The 17,340-nt window shown below is 42.3% G+C and overlaps 1 protein-coding gene across 1 annotated transcript in view; it reads right to left on the reverse strand.

Annotated features, from left to right (window-relative positions):
• The window catches only part of SHB (SH2 domain containing adaptor protein B), a 56,762-nt gene extending 39,724 nt beyond the window's left edge, over positions 1-17,038 (reverse strand). The window contains exons 1-2 of the mRNA XM_050329132.1: positions 16,440-17,038; positions 3,072-3,189 (exon numbers count right to left, since the gene is read on the reverse strand). Coding sequence (XP_050185089.1) covers positions 3,072-3,189; positions 16,440-17,024 — 703 coding nt within the window. The 5' untranslated portion in view covers positions 17,025-17,038. The remainder of the gene's footprint in view (positions 1-3,071; positions 3,190-16,439) is intronic.
• Between the last annotated feature and the right edge of the window lie 302 nt (positions 17,039-17,340).

The raw sequence follows: 17,340 nt of genomic DNA on the forward strand, positions 1-17,340 counted from the left end.
ACAGGAAAAGTAAGGTCCATCTACTTCTCAGGATCCACAGAAATCATCATCTTAGCTATCTCTATTGCTGTCATGCATGCACGAATCCCACTCCACTCACAGTCCACGACACAGTTTGTCAGATATTATCATCACGGAGAACTTCCCTCCTACATACGTAGTTACACTGGGACATCAAATCTCCAAACAGGTTGTGGATAAGGCAGAGATACAACACTGTTCCCATGGCTTTAGGTGCACACACAGCCAACCTGAGACTCACACCACACAGAACATCAAGAACTGGATTCCCAGGGGTTCTCTCTGAACCTCTGGCACAGACTTCCTGAAGACAGGACAGACACTTATGAATATCAGAACCAGCCAGCAGATGTGCTTGGCTGACAGGAGATGACAGCTTCTTATAAACATGCATTCGTTATCAGCGTGCTTTTCCTTAACCTCAGGTCAAGCCTTCCTTCTAAAAGTCTGTCCAAACCTTGGCATAAAGGTTGCTTGCTTTCAGTCCTCACAACCACAAATCTGGGAAGACAGTGTTTTTGGAGGACACTCAAAAACACTATCAGCAGAAGAAACTTCAAGCCTGACTGAGCCCAATTCTAAGCACAGACAGCATGGAAACAGATAGACCATTAAATAATTCATTGACATAATTAACTTTAAGGACTGATTTTTTTTTTTCCTCAAATTAAACATCAGCTCAGAACAAAAATACATGAAAACTGCAAGCCCACAGAGCTCTCAGGGAGAAAGGAGAAGTACTGAATGAAAATACTAGTTATTTCAGACATCATACATTTCTATTCAGGTGTAAGCTTACACTCTTGTATTGAAATCATAGGGTCTTATTTCACATGGGCACCTGCTTTTGCTTAATCCTCTACTAACTCAAGGAGCAGGTAACATGCACATAAGTTTTAAGCTCCTATTTCAACTAGCTTTACACCTGGTTTCCAGAGTGCAAGAGTTAGGGTACACTGGTAACATGTTTGCTCTCTCTCCTACATCTCCTGCATTCTGCTGGGGTATGCAAATTACTTCTCTCTGGGATTAACCCATGTTAAATACAGTCAGAAGGACTTAATCAGATTAGTCAAGCTAAACAGATAGCCATCTCATGTTCTTCTATTCATCAGACAACAAAACCAACAAATAAACATAACAAGCAAAGCAGTAAATATTTTGAGGCCAATCAAACTGCAGTCAAAAGGTCTTCTTTAGAAGCTGCAGACACATAATAGTACTCACACGGTAAATAAAAACTGAACCTTTAAAAACTCTCCAACAAGATGCCTTTGGATTTGTATTTGTCAAGTAAAGGGTAAAGGCAACATCTGAACAATAAAAAACCCCAAACAAAACCACATGCTTGAATATAGTCAACACAACCCGACCTCGTGGAGGTTTACAGGAAGACCTTCTCTATTTCTATCTGCATTAGGATGAGATACCCAGATCTCAAAACACGAAACACCTTCATGGGTATATCAGTCATCTTCTGCTGGCTCAATCAAGTACATATTCAGGACACTTGCTCTATCATTATAATCAATTAAACCTCATTTTCAAAAGGGCATATTTGAGAGTTCCTCAGGTTTCCTTTAGAATAGCATATGGAGCTGATATAACAGCTTATCAGTTGCATCAAATATGAATTTGGCAAAAAGAGTGTCTTGTAATTGCAAGGGTTCACAAACCCACTGTTCCTTACTTTAGGCAAGTCATCCAGTATTGTCCACTAAATCATCTCATTTGTTATGGCTAATCTGGAAAAGGAGATAGAATAAACTCCTGAACACAGGGAGAAACCAGTCAAAACTGGTTTCTGTAAACTTCATAGTTAAATGTTCATCACAAAACATCTGTTTTGCTCAACACAGAGCAAAAAATTATTTGGACTAATCTGTTTTTCTGAAAAATGACTCAACTTAGAATGAACAGATTCGCACTAATGAGAAATAAGAGCTCCCAGCCCCTCTATAAGATACTGAAAACTTCCAAACAACGGTTTCCATGTCATTTCCTGTGTCTCTCTTCAGAAATGCTATTTAAGAAAAGAAAAATAGGAACACTTGCATGAAAAAAGGATCTTTGCATCCAACAGCCTCATCTTCCCCCACTGATTAATCTTTCCTGAGGGCCCAAAACAGGAGCTGCCAATAGAAAAGGAAAGCATACAATCAACTTAACTGGGCACAAGAATGACTTTTACTCCATAATGAGAAAAAGAGGACCTGCTCTACAAATCCAAGAAATGCACAGTCGATCTGCAAAAAGATGTGTGTTGACTGAGTCAAATCATCATTAAGAACATATGGTCCCATACCTTGGAGCATTTTACAGAATGCACAGCCAACAAGTAGGAAATTGATGCAGATAAGGAGAATACACGGAAAATACAGTTGCATAACACTAGGACAAGGGGTTCAAACAATCCAAACTCCTACAACAATGCCACCATTAACCACCTCCCTATATGACAGAAAAAGGAAAAAAAAACTACCAAGAATAGCAGTTAAAGGCTCACAGGCATCCTATAGTGTTTCATTTTGACCACTGGTAAAAAAACAATCAGAGCAGCGAGGAAGGAAAGATGGAAGCTACACAAAGATATAGCTTTATAGCCATCCTCCAAGAGAAGGAAGACCAAGAAGTCTGAATCTGATTGAGGAAAAAAAGTCCATAAGCAAACTGATCAACTGTTTTTAACTAACACAATGCCACGCTTTGGCCATCCCCACTACATACACAAATTACAGGCTTGACATTGCCAAGCTGAGCAATACACACTCCAACTCCCACTGCTCATATTTTTTTAATCTTCTCACATGACAGTGCAAAACATCTACATTTAGAAGCAAGGTCCAGAGCAGTACTTTCAGATATCAAGGCACGTGCAGGCAAATTAAAAGCTTTCATATAATTTACTGTTGCTTACCTAAGCATCTGCAGAAACATGGGTTTCCACGCCAAAGTTTTCCAAACAATGACATTTCTGTTTCACAGCAGCTATAATATACATGGGATCTGCCATGCAAAAAGAGTTCACATGTGCAATTGTCTTTCCTTACCAGCCATTATTCTCTGGGCTTCGTATGGTTCCATGTAGCCCGTGTTCTCTCCTTTTCCCATTCTGTTCAACTCACTTTTGGCATCAAACGGATCTGAGTAGTCATCAGCTATCAAGACCTGAAAGACAGGAAAGTAACTGTTACTGAATTCTCCGGTCAGATGTGCAAACCAGAAGGCAGGAACACCCTATCAGCAAAAAAAAAAAAAAAAAAAAAAAAAAAAAGTTTCACACAGCTGCACCCTATGCCATCTTCAAAGCACAGTCTGAGTTCAGACGAGAAAGAAACAATTGCCACAGATCAATTACCAAATGGTAAATTAAGCAGAAGTGTGCTCCTGTTCACACTAGAAACCTCACAAAGGCAGACTCCGTGTTGAAAAGATTTCTGACAATCACAAGCTATAGAATAATTGCAATGGACAAATAAGAAAGAGCCAAACAGTCAGCAAACTCAATCCAGTGCAACTCCTATCAGAGAAGTTTGCTAATATTCAGAGAAAAAAAAAAAGGCACATTTTCTCTTGCACATACTTCATATCCTCTGATTTTTAGGTTTATTGGCTACAACTGAGAATATTGCTAGAAATTTTACAAATAAATATTCAAAGGCTACTATTTTCACTACATTACAAAGAATCTTTGTAATTTTAGTTCTCAGCTGAAAGGAAAAAAGACACACAACAAGCTTCTTAGCTAAATTTAGATCCTTGAACCCATTTGTGTCATTCTTTCTCTCAGAGAAGCATTATATTTACTTATACTTTGTAAACTGAGAGAAAAGGCAGCAAAAAGAAATTCCATCAGAACACATTTTCCTCTTTCACTAGAAGACTAAAAGAATCTAAAGGTTAGAAAATCTCACACCTTACATTACTATGCCCTTCTGATCCCTGCAAAATCACTGAATGTGCAAGTCCCATATATAGTTTTCTTTAATCAGTCAACTGAAGTCACAGGAACTATTCCTCTCTATAATTGAAGGGGTAGAGCTAATCTTCATTTCTAGAGGGTGACAAGTGGACTGGGGCAAGGGCAAAAATTCTCACATCAGAATTATTGCAGAGCACAGAGATGTAGTGTACGACAGACAAGAGAATCTGAAGCTAAGCAGAGGCAGACCTCAGCATAAGAATCCCCACAAACAGAATCATAAAATAATTCAGGTAGGAAAGAACCCCAGGAGATTGCCTTGTTCAACCAAACACTCAAAGCAGAGCAAGCCTAAATGGCTCTGTCCTGAAGGCTTACTCTGTTAAAGATTTTCTTTACATCTTTAAGACCAGAACCAGTAAGACTTAGAACAAACTGCTATTCCAACAGCTTCAATCTTTTCCACAAAGAACCAGGCTAAGAGACCGAAGCTGCATCCGCTTCTGTCTCCTGCTGCCAGCATACCCCACCAGACAGAGAAGAAAAACAGGACACACAAGTATTTACAGATCAAACAGCTTCACAAATTCTATGGAGTAAATGAGCACTGTGGAACTCCTTTAAAATTAGGGAACACACCATCTAACACTCTTCAGTGTCATTACTCAGGCACTGCAACATTGCCACACTGCAATTTTATTCTACTTATTTGCTTATTTTACTACTAGGACTGATGTTTTAACTATATTTTTTCTGTGTTTTCCTCCAGTCAAAGTCTAAAGTGACTGGAAGTTTCATTTTGACCAGAAATCACCAGACTGGCATGGATCATAGAGGGAGGAAAATATAATTCTTTTTTCTCACTTGGTGTCCAAAATTACTCGCTCGTTATTGTGAAAAGCAGTTAACTAACACAAAGGGAAAAAGTCCCCTCCCCCCTGCCTAGCAACATATGCCCAAGCAGCAAATCAAGCAACAGCAGCTGCATGCACTTGAGACAAAGACAATAATGTGTATCATGCAGCAGTAATTTCTCCTAGTCACAAGGACAGGTTTATCTCCAAAAATGATCCAGTTGAAATGCCATCCATGTAGCCTTCTGATTCGATGCTGTCAAGAGCTGCTAGGTGGTAGCATGGGCTCTGTACTGCTCTCCTATTGAAATACTGGCATGTAATACTCACCAATCCTTAGCATAACTGTACTGAAATATGAAACAGAATGCAGTCTTAACATAGCTGTTTGATATTTCTTCTTCTCCATTTTGCAAAAATATACTGGGAGGAAAATTATACATATAAAATGCTGTCAAACGAGACCACCCCCTCAAAAAGCCAAAAGATCCCCTGACCCAAACAACCCTCTCCCACAACAAACCTCAAACCCATTTTTCAGCACTCAGCCAGGCAGAAAGAGCAGCCTGTTTCACCCTTCCTGGAACTGCATATCTCCTTAAAGGAGGATTTACAACTCTGAGCTGTCAGAGGGCTTCCTAGCTGACTGTTACTGTGTCCATGTATATTAAAATCTAGTAATTGTCAGCCTGGATATAGCAGCTGGCCAGTGCCAGAATTTGATTTCTTCTACACTTGCAGACAGCTATAAATTCTCTACTTCTATAAAGTCTGAAGTTTTTCTACTTCTTTCAAAGCGAAGCCAAGGCTTGAAAACCTCAAATGAGTATGCTTGTTGGTTCTACTATAACATACCTACTGTGAATGTCTGAACTCCTTTTCAAAATCCCATTTCAGAAGATTGTTTCTCCTGTTTCCAGAGATCTCAGCCAGAAAAAGGACTCCTAATCTGCCAGTCCTTGTGCCATCTCTACATAAATTACTTTTACCTAATGAGCTCATTTTCCAAGCCTATATGCAGCAGGTCAGACAAAGTACAAAGACTTTTGATGAAATACAAGGTTCTGAGTACATGAATTTTCTAGTCATGGTAAACATAATAATCAAAACATTTGCTTCATGCTAGGTGGTATTAATACATTGTCCTCATACTCCTTCATGCCATCCTCACAAAGCACATGCTTGCCACTGTTACACACAAGTTCTGCTCACAAAGTATCGCAGGTACACGCCTTGATTGTGCATTGGGGTTCTGCAGATCATGATCTCTACCACCTCAAAGCCATGTAGGGAAGATCCAGTGTGAGAACATTACACTAGCACCTCTCCCCCCATGGCCACGTAGGAGCAGGTCTTTCTGTGTGATGACTGAAGTGCCTCCATGTTCACTGGAGCTCATCCACTTTCCAGTAAGGGTTGTTTGTTGTGTGTTTTGTTTATTTTTGTCCCAATAACCTTTCAGCCACTGCCCAGCAAACTGGTCTCAGCCATTTGTTTTGTCCAGAGGCCAAGGCCAGCACAGATCATCCCAGGTTAGGGCCTGCATGCAGTGCCCTTTCCACATCTTTGATTAAGCGCACTTTCAAGGCAAATGGCTTAACTTCTTGAATTGGCCTCCAAGTTGATTTTCATGCTAGTAGTGACAAACATTGGACAGAAAAGAGAAGGGAACGGACGCCACCCATCATCTATCAATGCACACCTCCCAAAAGTCTCAAAGAGTCCAACTATCCAGGACCTAAAGCTGTATACTACCCTGGACAGAATCAGAGGAATGGCAAAATGTTGAGGTTTTGTAGCTAAGGCTAGAGAAAACGTTCATACGCAAGTTCTGACCCTTGGAGCAGGACACATTTCATTTGCCTCCCTCTTCTGCCAAATCCAGCCACTTTCCTCAGGGGTCCTACCTATCAAAATGAAACACAGCTATCAGGAAACCGCAGAAGGATTCAGGCAGTCATTCAGACTCCAAATTAATGTTCAAACTGGCTACATTTGTAAAGGTTATTTTCCAAGACCTGTGGCTTACTTCTTATCAGAATGCAAGATGACCAGAGTAGACTGTGAGGTCCTACAGCTACTGATTCCTGCTCTATACAAGCCCATTCTGTGGCACACCATGCACATATGATACTATTTTCTATCAGGCACATGTAGTAAGTAACAGTAGCTTGAGGTATCAGTAACACAAGGAAAGAAGATTCCAAGCCATCAGTAGAAGTGCACTGATCAAAAGAGGTCAACAAAGATTTAAGGAACACTCACAGGAATACGTTCTAGTAGGATGTCTTTGAAAATCAAAAGACAAAGAGTACAGCTCAGTTACCAGACAAGTTGACAAATTCAAAACCACAGCTGTAGCTAAAAAGTTAGTCAGCAGATTCAAGACGAGAAAAACAACAACCAAGCCCCAGAAAATAAAATAGAAGCTGAGATTCTGGTTTGTTTATCCCTCTATTATGTATCTTAACTCAGTTGCAAGCTTCACTGTTGATGCACAGTCTTTGTTCTCCTACAGTCTTAAAAAAAAAAAAGAAAAAAGTCTAACAAATATTATCATATTAAATACAAGTTTAAGTGGGTATTTGCATATACAGAAGAATTTTTTTGCATATACTTGCATATACTTGCCACAGGAAGAAACCAAAGAACACACCTATATGCATAATTTCACAGGTATCTCTATCTGACTAAAAAACACATTTTAAAGGGAACAGGCAAGAAAGAAACAAATGAGAACTTTCCACACCGAAATAATCGGGGTAAACCCTTTTTGGACTGAAAGGAAACACAAAAGATCTAACTATCTTTAAAACAGCAACAACTTCAGCATGGAACTGTTTGTTATTTCACTCATTTAGTGGTTGTGATGATCAAGGACACACTGTTCTGGAAGAATCCAAGAGGAATTATGATAAACAAAATGTAGGAAAAAAACCTGAGCAATCTCTCCTGCCCACCAGGCCTCTGGGAGATTTATTATGAGAGACTCATTTGTGGCAGGGTGGGGGGATTTTGGGGGGGGAGGAGGAAGGTCTGTTATTAACAAAAAAACATATATTATTATTTGATCAATATATAGAATCATAGAATGGTTTGGGTTGAAGGGGTCCTTAAAGATGATGTAGTTTCAACTCTCTTGCCACAGGCAGGTGTAAATTAATATATAAAGGCAGACCATATATTGGTCTTTTTGAGGTCTTTTGACCTTTGTGATCAACAGTCAAGTCCAACAAAACCACAGACAAGAATGTGCCACTGTCAGCAGAGATACAGAAGACAGCATCACTTAGAAACTGGGAATACGTCCACACCATAGATAACTGACACAATTTAACACAATGTAATGAAAATTCCTCATCCTCTCTGAGAATTCATACTCAGAAAAAGTCACTAGCTACAGTACAAGTCACTCTATATTATCACAGAATCATAGAGTGGCCTGGGTTGGAAGGGACCTCAACAATTGTTCTAGTTCCAATCCCCTGCCATAGGCAGTGACTCCTTCCACTAGACCACGTTGTCCAGAGCCCCATACAACCCTGCCTTTAACACTCTCAGGGATGGGTCAGCCACAGATTTTCTGAGCAACCTTTTCCAGTATTTCGCTCCCACAGTAACATCTAATATTGTAAAACCTAATCTAAACCTACCCTCTTCAGTTTGAAGCCATTCCCCCTTGTCCTGTCACTACATGACCTGGTAAAAAAGTCTCTCTCTTTCTCGTAGGTTCCCTTCAGGTACTGGAAGGCCACAATTAGGTCACCTGGGAGCCTTCTCTTCTCCAGGCTGGACAATCCAAATTCTCTCAACCTTTCCTCATGGGAGAGGTGCTCCATCCCTCTAATCAACTTGGTGGCCAATACCAACCCTACAATATTACATGTTTTGTTGTTGTTTTATTTGATTGATGTTATGAAATTAAATCTTCGAGAAATACCAAATTTCTCTCCTTGTCCCAAAGCAACCTCTAGCTCTCACATCCCAGATATACCCTAGGCAGATGTTTCCTTAAAAATTATATTTTCATATAATGTTCAGGTAACTACACACCAGAAATATCTCTCTGATGTTGAAGCCTAGACAAAGCTCAGCCTGCATGCAGCAGGACTGTGAAGTTTTGTCTTGATTTGTTTTGCAAATGAATAAAGATTTGCACTTATGTTTTCCTCCATGAAATACTGAATTCCAGAACCTGTTAGGTAATCCTCCCTGAAGCCTAAGCATAACATTTTTTTTTCAAAATGAAGTTTACAGCCTTCAAAAACCTGCTGATACAGTGATACGTACATGGTTGGATTCCCAAAAGTATCAGGAAAAACAAGTCGAGGATTTTTAAGATCTTGCTAACAAGTCAGAAATTTAGGACATGATTCTAGAGGACTACTCTACAGGTAAAATGTGTATAGAGCCTTTCTTTCTACTCCTAAATTTGAGTATAAGAAAGGCCTGCATCAGCTCTGCCCCTGGAAGAAAACACAGGCCTCGTTCACAGCAATGATTTCCAGAGTATGATACATTTCTTGTCCAAAAGGTAACTGAAACACAAATTGGGAAATGTCTAAATTTCTGAGACAATGCTGGGGAAAGAAAAAAAAAATACCTCATTCAGACTTACACAGTTATCTCTAAAATTAGATTTGGAACATTCTTGACTTTTTTTGAAGATTTAAAACTATCTTTTGTTCCTCTGGGGTTTATGTTTTTGTTTTGTTTCAAACCTTGCAAGGTTAAAATAGATCTTTAAATATCTCAGAAGAGCAGAGATCTGAATTCCAGGAAGGCAATCTGTTCACAGACAGTCCTCCTGTAATTCCCTTCAGCAGCCTTTAGTCCACAATCATAAAGAAATATATATTATTGTAAATTTTAAGTAGCTGAAGTCCCCCCCCGGTTACTACTGCTCACACATAAAGCCTGTAAAATGCTTTTAAATCCTCTGGGAATACAGCTATTGATAATCCAGTATCTAGTACTTTTGCAAAGCTGCATGGAAAGAACACAAGAATTCAAGTGTTAGTTTGACATCAACGTACAGAATTCGGGTACAGAAACAAAACAGATCTGCAGGTTTCTATTCATCTGGACCAAACAGGCTATAGAAGAAGAAGGTTTTTTATAATGGCCAGTCTTCGCGAGCGAAGATCCGGGGAAGGTCTTTCCACCTTCCAGCCTGCGCATTGGATTTTTTAGGTGAGACACAGTGTGCGCGGAACTGAGCCCACCCTTTAATCCTAAGGTTCATCTGCCGGGGCCAAGCGAGCTTGGACGGTGGCAGCGAGGTCCTTAGGACGTAGGTGGGTTGCCTTTAAGGGCTAACGAGCCCCACCTACCCGGGAGTGGCCCTGACCGGGAATCGAACCCGGGTCTCCGCGGTGATAGCGCGGCGCCTTTACCCCCTAGACCACCAGGGGCTCCTGAAGGTTTTTTAGAACCTAATATAAACAATAAATTAACTTTAAAATGGCATTTCATCCGTCCAATGGGAAACACTGCCAGCAGGTCAAGCAACGGGATCCCTCTCCTCAGCACTGGTGAAGCCACATCTGACGTGTTGGGTCCAGCTGTGGGATCATCAGTATAAAAGAGACATGGACATACAAGGTTCAGCAAAGGGAGTCCAGCAAAGGGCCACACAGATGAAGGGCATGGAGCACCCTACGTACAATTAAAGGCTGAGTGAAGGGACTGTTCAGTCTATACAAGAGAAAGCTCAGGGGGAATCTTATCAATGTGTATAAATATCTGAAGGGAGGGAAAAAGGGGATAGAGCCAGGCTCTTCTCAGTGGCACACAGTGACAGGAGAAGAAGCAATGGGCACAGACTGAAACACAAGAACTTTCAGCTGAACATTAGGACACATTTTTTCCTCTGTTAATGTGACCAAGCACTGGCCCAGGAGGCCCTCAAAGGTTGTGGAGTCTCCACCCTTGCAGATATTCAGAAGCTGTCTGGCCATGGCCCTGAGCCAACGGGATCTATGTGGCCCTGCTTGAGCACGGGATTCTAGACAAACTCATCTCCAGAGATCTCTTCCAACCTCAACCATTCTGCAGTTCTATGACTCTGTCCTTGCAGTGAAGGTCCTTCATGCCATTTTTAGTCATCACCAAATGTCTTTCAGTAACCATTTCAAGTGGGACTTGGAATACATATGGGAAGACAACAGTTAAAGCACAAAGCTCAGACTAACTGCCCTAACACATGTACCAGCCACCTCTCACACCACAGGACCTCAGAACACAGGCTGAAGAGACAGAAAAACACAAACACTTATTCTTGTTGTCCAGCAATAGGACAGGGACACAAGATCAAGATTGAAGTGTCTATAATTACAGAAGCAATCAAATAGACTACAGTTGGACAATGTGAGAAAAGACAAACACAGGCACTTTTAAGAAGACAAATCCATCCCTTCTAAGTTTTGTCTAAAACTTTTAAACTCATACCTTGTATCCTTCACCCTTTCAGTCCTAAGAGAAGGAGCACTTTGTAACATGCAATGAGCCCAGAAACCTAGCACACGACAGCCCAGATCTGGTGTTTCTAACAGCAGCGTGGATCCCTCCAGTTTGGGAAGATAGCCCAGCACAGAAACATTTGTCTTGCACACACTCCTGTGAAACAGGTGAGGGAAGAGATAAAAGAGTGATGCAGTGACGTTCTTGCTCACTGGGGGTCAAGTGGTCACAATTCATAGAGATTAGATAGACAGGCTGCTTGGAAAGGGGTGGAAAGGAGACAAAGGTCCACCACCTGGCCCAGTTCTCTTACAGTTATTTTTACTGCAATATTAGCCTCTTTTCAGAATAAGGCCACGTGGAATGTGTTCAGTTACTGTCCCAGTAAACAGTTCAATAAGCACATTTCAGTTCAGAACAGGCAAGTCAGTCTCCTTGTTTGAACCCAGCAGCTGAGGTGCATTTTTTCAATGGGACTGATATGCTTACTGCAAAGGTATACACATTACACTCTTCCAGAAGACTACCACTCCCTCCTTAAATCTCCACACGTCTTCCAACTGCTTCATACTCCTTCCTGATAGTCTTTCTCTGCTTGGATCTCTGTGTCCAGAAGTCTGATAATTTGGATGGTTTCCAAAGCTGAGTGTTCCAAGCTGTGCATACACTGCAGATGCCAGGCATACTTGTAACTGAACAGCCTAACACATCCTTTCAAAAAGTCCTACAGTACCTGAGCCTATGGAGTTTCAGTGAATATCTGAATATCTTCCTGCTCATAAGAGTGTAATAGTCCCCTAATCATGAGACTGACATGTGGAAAAAATGCATTTCTAGCTGCATTATAGATGTACTATGACATTATGGGATTCATGAAAAAAAAAAATTTGCTGCCTTTATGTGTAGCCTTGCTCAAGCTTTTCATGAAAGACCAGTGAGCATGAATATTTTTTTTCCTCTTTGACTCCGAAGCAGAGCCATACACCAATGGGAACCACATACACAGAGGAAGACTGTTTCAGCGTAGAACCAACTGTAAGGAGAGGTAGTTTCGCACTCTGCTGCAATGGATTCAACATGGGAATAAGACACAGAGGTATATTTGTAGTATAGAGACAATATTCTTTGAAATAAATAACCCCAACACTGCCTAAATATCTTTCAAATGTTTTCTCAGTGCACCTCAGAGCACCAGCTGCAAGGTTCTGTTAAATACACCTGACTTGTTTTCAACTGAAAGATCAAATAAAACACAGACCTTCCATATACAGAAATAAGACAAATATTTCCTCAGCCTCTACTAAAATACTTGAATTTTATACAGATATTAATAATGTTCCAAGAAGTCTAATTACTTAGATAATTAGAACAGACAAAGCTAGCATCTTAAATATTACTCAAAAATTATTAGAGTGGACAGCTCACAGATCACAGTTTATGGACTGTAACAACGATATTACAACATGGTTGTAATGAACCGATCAAAACTTCCACCAAAACCAACCTGAGAGGGTGTGATGACCAACAGATCCTGGTAACAAAAAAGAAAACCAAGAGTAAGAAGACCCCAGACCCTAATGTTGCTATTTGTCCAGACTGTCACACGAGGGATGGGGAGTTTGGATTTTAAGGGTTTAATTGCCCAGGGATTTCTTTGTTCAGGGTCCCTCTTTTGAGGCACTACCTCAAACAAGCAGATATCATAACAGGTCTGTGCCAATAAACCTATCTAATGGAGATGAGAGCTTAGAGTCAAAAATCTCTAACACCTGTGGAAATGGATCTTGCAACTTGCAGTGTCTTCTGTATCCACTATGCAGAACTGCTGCATAGTTCTGCCTCTGCTGTACAGAGAGAGGGCAAAACGATGTTCACTATGAAATAATTATCTTTTAAAGAACACGTATACTACAGTCCCACCTTTTAAATCTTAAGAACATCCTGCAATGAAGTACAATACAGTTTGTCTTTGAATAGTGTCCCAGGTTCTTCAGCCGCACAGTCACGCAGAGAGTATTTCAGTTCAAATAAGTAACAGGTGAGAACATAAATGAAGTACACTTTTACACAGGCACTGTCTCCTCAATTATTGCTGCTTTCATGGATCCACATGCACCACCATGCCAGACAGAGGACAGTCATTCAGGAAGATTTCAAGTCATTGTTCTCAATCTCCAGTTCATTAAGGGTTTGCCTACTGAGCTGATCTCAAACCAAGCCTCTCATTTATGCTTGCACAAATATCGTAGCTGCCAGGTTGCTGCAGAGCACAGCTACATATCGTTTCAACTTGCCTACACTCATTTGCTTGCCACAGAGGAATTAAGAAGTTAACATCTCCCAAGCCAGCACTAAAGACAGAAGCCAATAATTTCTTATCCAGTACACTGGAGGAACTCAGCTGTTTCAGCCACGAATTCTAACGCAGCCTGTTCTCCCGTGTCTGAAGGTAAGCTTCATTGTTAAAGCCCCCAAACCTGACTGATTGTATTACCTAAATAAGAAAATCCACCCAGCAATTTGAATTCAAAAAGTCTGGAAATGACAACTCTCCTCTAGGCATCTGTTGTAGAGGTTAGTCACTTCACTTTTAAAAGGTGCATGGCAATTTGGGTTTGTATGCTTCAACTTGAGTTGGTATTACTAATTCTATGGGTCAAAACTTCTTGACCACCAGATAAATTACATCTGTGTCATTACTTTTACAGCTTATGTCTGGAATCTTGCAGAGAACAATCATGCCTGCCACTGCTTTAAATCTCCATCTCCTTTATTCCCTGAATCAGCTAGTCTATAATTTTTTTTTCCCCTGGGAATTTCAACTAACTAAATTGTCACTCTTCATACTCTGCCATTGCCCTTTATAAGTAAACACACCAAACAAGCACCTTCCTGAATCTCTTTCACATTCCAGTAACTCTTTCAAGACACACAACTTGGTTCTTCAGCCAACTCTTTGCTGATGAAATCACAGAAATTATTAATACTGCTTACTGAATTGGTTGAAAACCATACTTCTGACTTCTCCATTAACATATGATGGAAAACAGCATCCTATCCTTGTAAACGAAAATGGAAAAAACCCTCAACAGATGCTGGAATGGAACTCAAGCAGATGGTATTGGATCATTACATGTTAACACACTTCTATAAAGTCACACCTATATGGTGTTTAGATTGTTTTTTCATTCCTAAGTTGTTTAGTAGTTTATGCTACAGATTTTTTTCACCTCTAAATGTTTTTATCATTTCTATGAATTCTTCTGAATATCAGACCTCTAGTTTTGGAGGGGGGGGGGGGTTGGTTTTATTGCCTCTTTACTGTCCCCTCTACTATATTTCTTCCGCAGTGAATCACAGGTGTAGAAGACAAGCAGTTCTCTGCCTGTCTGCTATGATACTTGCTTACCAAGTTCACCTGTCAGACTTTACACTTCAGGGCTGTGAAATAAGAGAGATTTCACATGCATTGCTGGGAGGAAATAACACAATTTTAAAAAAGCATGTGTTGCTTCTCACATCCAAATTTTTGTGGGTAGACACATTTAACTTTCTGAAGCACAAGGACGATTTTACTTCTCAGACATGATAAGATTTCCTACTTGTCACATATAGTTCTCTGCCTCAATGAGAGGAAAAAAATGTGACTATGACTGAAGCTTCTTGCCTGCAAATTTTAAAACGTACAACAAGGGCTTAGGAGCAGCACACAGATTTATGACCATACAAGGTAACACGTTACATTGCATCAGATATATAGTTTCTACTTTGAAATTTGCTTCAGTAGGTTCTAAAATTGAGAGATGATTAAAAAAACAAAAAAAAACCAAAAAACAAAGGAAAAAATAAACATTTTGCCCCAAGGAGTTGTTTTCATTGAGAGTGTTTCCCTAAAGATACCTGGTATCAACCCAGGAAATTCAAAGAAGACTGAATATATCATAACATATAATGTAACACACAGATATGCTAACTTTTAATCAATCACTTCCACAAAAGAAGTTGCTTCCAGTCAGGAATTACATCTAAGAAAAACAATGTAATAAATTCTAGACTTTTAACCTTGTATCATCACTGTCACAAGCTGATTTCTTTGGAATGCCACCTGGACAGATACAAAATTTATCAAGCTGTCATGGAAGTGTGGCAAGGCAATCATGTTACATATTTAAACATGTACACACAGATCAGTTAGACTGATAGCATTCAGCACATATTTGCAATTCTTGTGATGTGACTATTATACCGGAGCTGGAAATGCCAATTAACGAAATAGAGAAATATTTATTTCCAATATAGAAGAAAAACTAAACTATACTCCCAACACCAACAGACGTGAGGTGGGATGTACTGTGCTTCCAAAATATTTGATGCTACTTCTCTCTGTAACCTGAGTTCCTGAGTCCAGCACTTCACAGTGCTGTGTCTAGAAAATTCGTTAAAATTTGTAGAGAATGACCACTAAAAACCAGGACATTTGCAACTGAGTAAGTAGCTACAGAGTTTGCTTCAGCTACCTGCCAGTTGGAAAGACAGTTATGGAAGCTGTGATACTATTGTAACACAGGACTTTGAACTCACTCACCTCTGGCACTGAACTAGGAGGCAAGAAAGTTATTACTAAACAAATGACAAACTGGCTTCTTAAAAAATGGCATGACTTGGAATGGCATCAATTACTTTTTTTTTTTTTTTTAATGTATTTTTTATATATGACTGCTCCAAACCACATGCAATGGTGCTGAGGCCACAGCTTTGGATCAAAAGCACGAGGCTTTTCAAGGGACCCTAGCGCTCCCAAAGTACCTCCCTAAAGATTCACATCCTATTCTGCAGGACCACACCAAGCCAAGAGCCTTGCTACCAGTCACGGGGTTGGCAGTGCACTGCGCCGCGGAGCAGGGCTAGGCACACCTGCGAACCTGCCCCATAGAAAGGAGGTGAGTCTGAAAGCCACGAAGACAGGGCACCATCACTTCCCGTGCCAGTCTTGCACATGCCCTGCCTGCCCTGAGACATTAAAAAGCGCCAGGCCACCCAGTGAAGAATGACTGAGAACAGCGGCAGCTCCAGATGCAGACAGGAGCCAGTCCCCTCGCCAAGAATCCTTCCAGGGGCTTACGTAGCCCCAAGCCTTACTCCCTAGCCTACAGGGGCGGGAACAGGAGCTCAACACTCACCTTATCTTTCACGGCAGAGGGGGCAGAAGTCGCCGGCTGCTTGGAGCCCTTGTGGAGCTTCTTGCCCGCGCCGTCGCTGCCGCCACCGCCGCTCTCCACCTTGATGAGCCGGTGCTTGGGGGAGATGTACTTCACGTCGGGCGGTGTCGCCGGGCGGCGCTCGCTGTGGCTGCGGAAGAGATGCGGGGAGCCGGTGGTCGGAGGCGTCGCGCAGCACGACGAGGAGGAGGAGGAGGAGGAAGCCTTGAGGGCCGCCTCGCCCAGGTCCTCGGGCGCCGAGTAGTCCGGACGGCACATGGCGCGCAGCTTGCGCAGGGACGAGCCGGGCCCGCTGTAGGGGTCCTCGAAGTCGCGGTCCTTCTGGGCGCGGTAGGCGCGGAGCAGGTCGCTGGTGTCGTCGCGCAGGCGGCGGCGTGAAAAGCCGGGCGAGGTGTGGTGGTGGAGGTGGAGGTGCGGCGGCCCCTCGGGGCGGGGCGCGCCGCCGGCACCGTTGCGCTTCTCCCGGTAGTCGGGCCGCGGGGGCTGCGGAGGGCTCTTGGTCTTGCTATTGCCCAGGCTGAAGTACTTGTTCAGCCATTTGGCCATCGTTCTCCCCCGGCCGCGGCCTCAGCGCCGCTGCGCGCTGCCCCCGGCGCCCCGCGCCCCAGCGCCGCGGGCCGCCCGCATGGAGGAGCGGCGGGCGGCGGCGGGCGGGCGGGCGCCCGCGCGCCGCCGCTGCTGTCCCGCTGCCCGCGGCTGGAAGGGCTTCACCGAGTCCCCCGGATTGCCGGCGACGGGGAGCCGCTCCCGGCCCGAGCCCGGCGCTCGCCGTAGCTCCGCGCCCGCCCCCGCGGCTCCGGGTCCGCCGCGACCTCAGCCCCGCAGCTCCGCGCTGGCAGCGCAGCCCAGCCTGACCTCAGCA

Source organism: Myiozetetes cayanensis, unplaced genomic scaffold (genome assembly GCF_022539395.1).
Source record: "Myiozetetes cayanensis isolate MyiCay16 unplaced genomic scaffold, myiCay2020 scf4, whole genome shotgun sequence".
Taxonomy (NCBI): domain Eukaryota; kingdom Metazoa; phylum Chordata; class Aves; order Passeriformes; family Tyrannidae; genus Myiozetetes; species Myiozetetes cayanensis.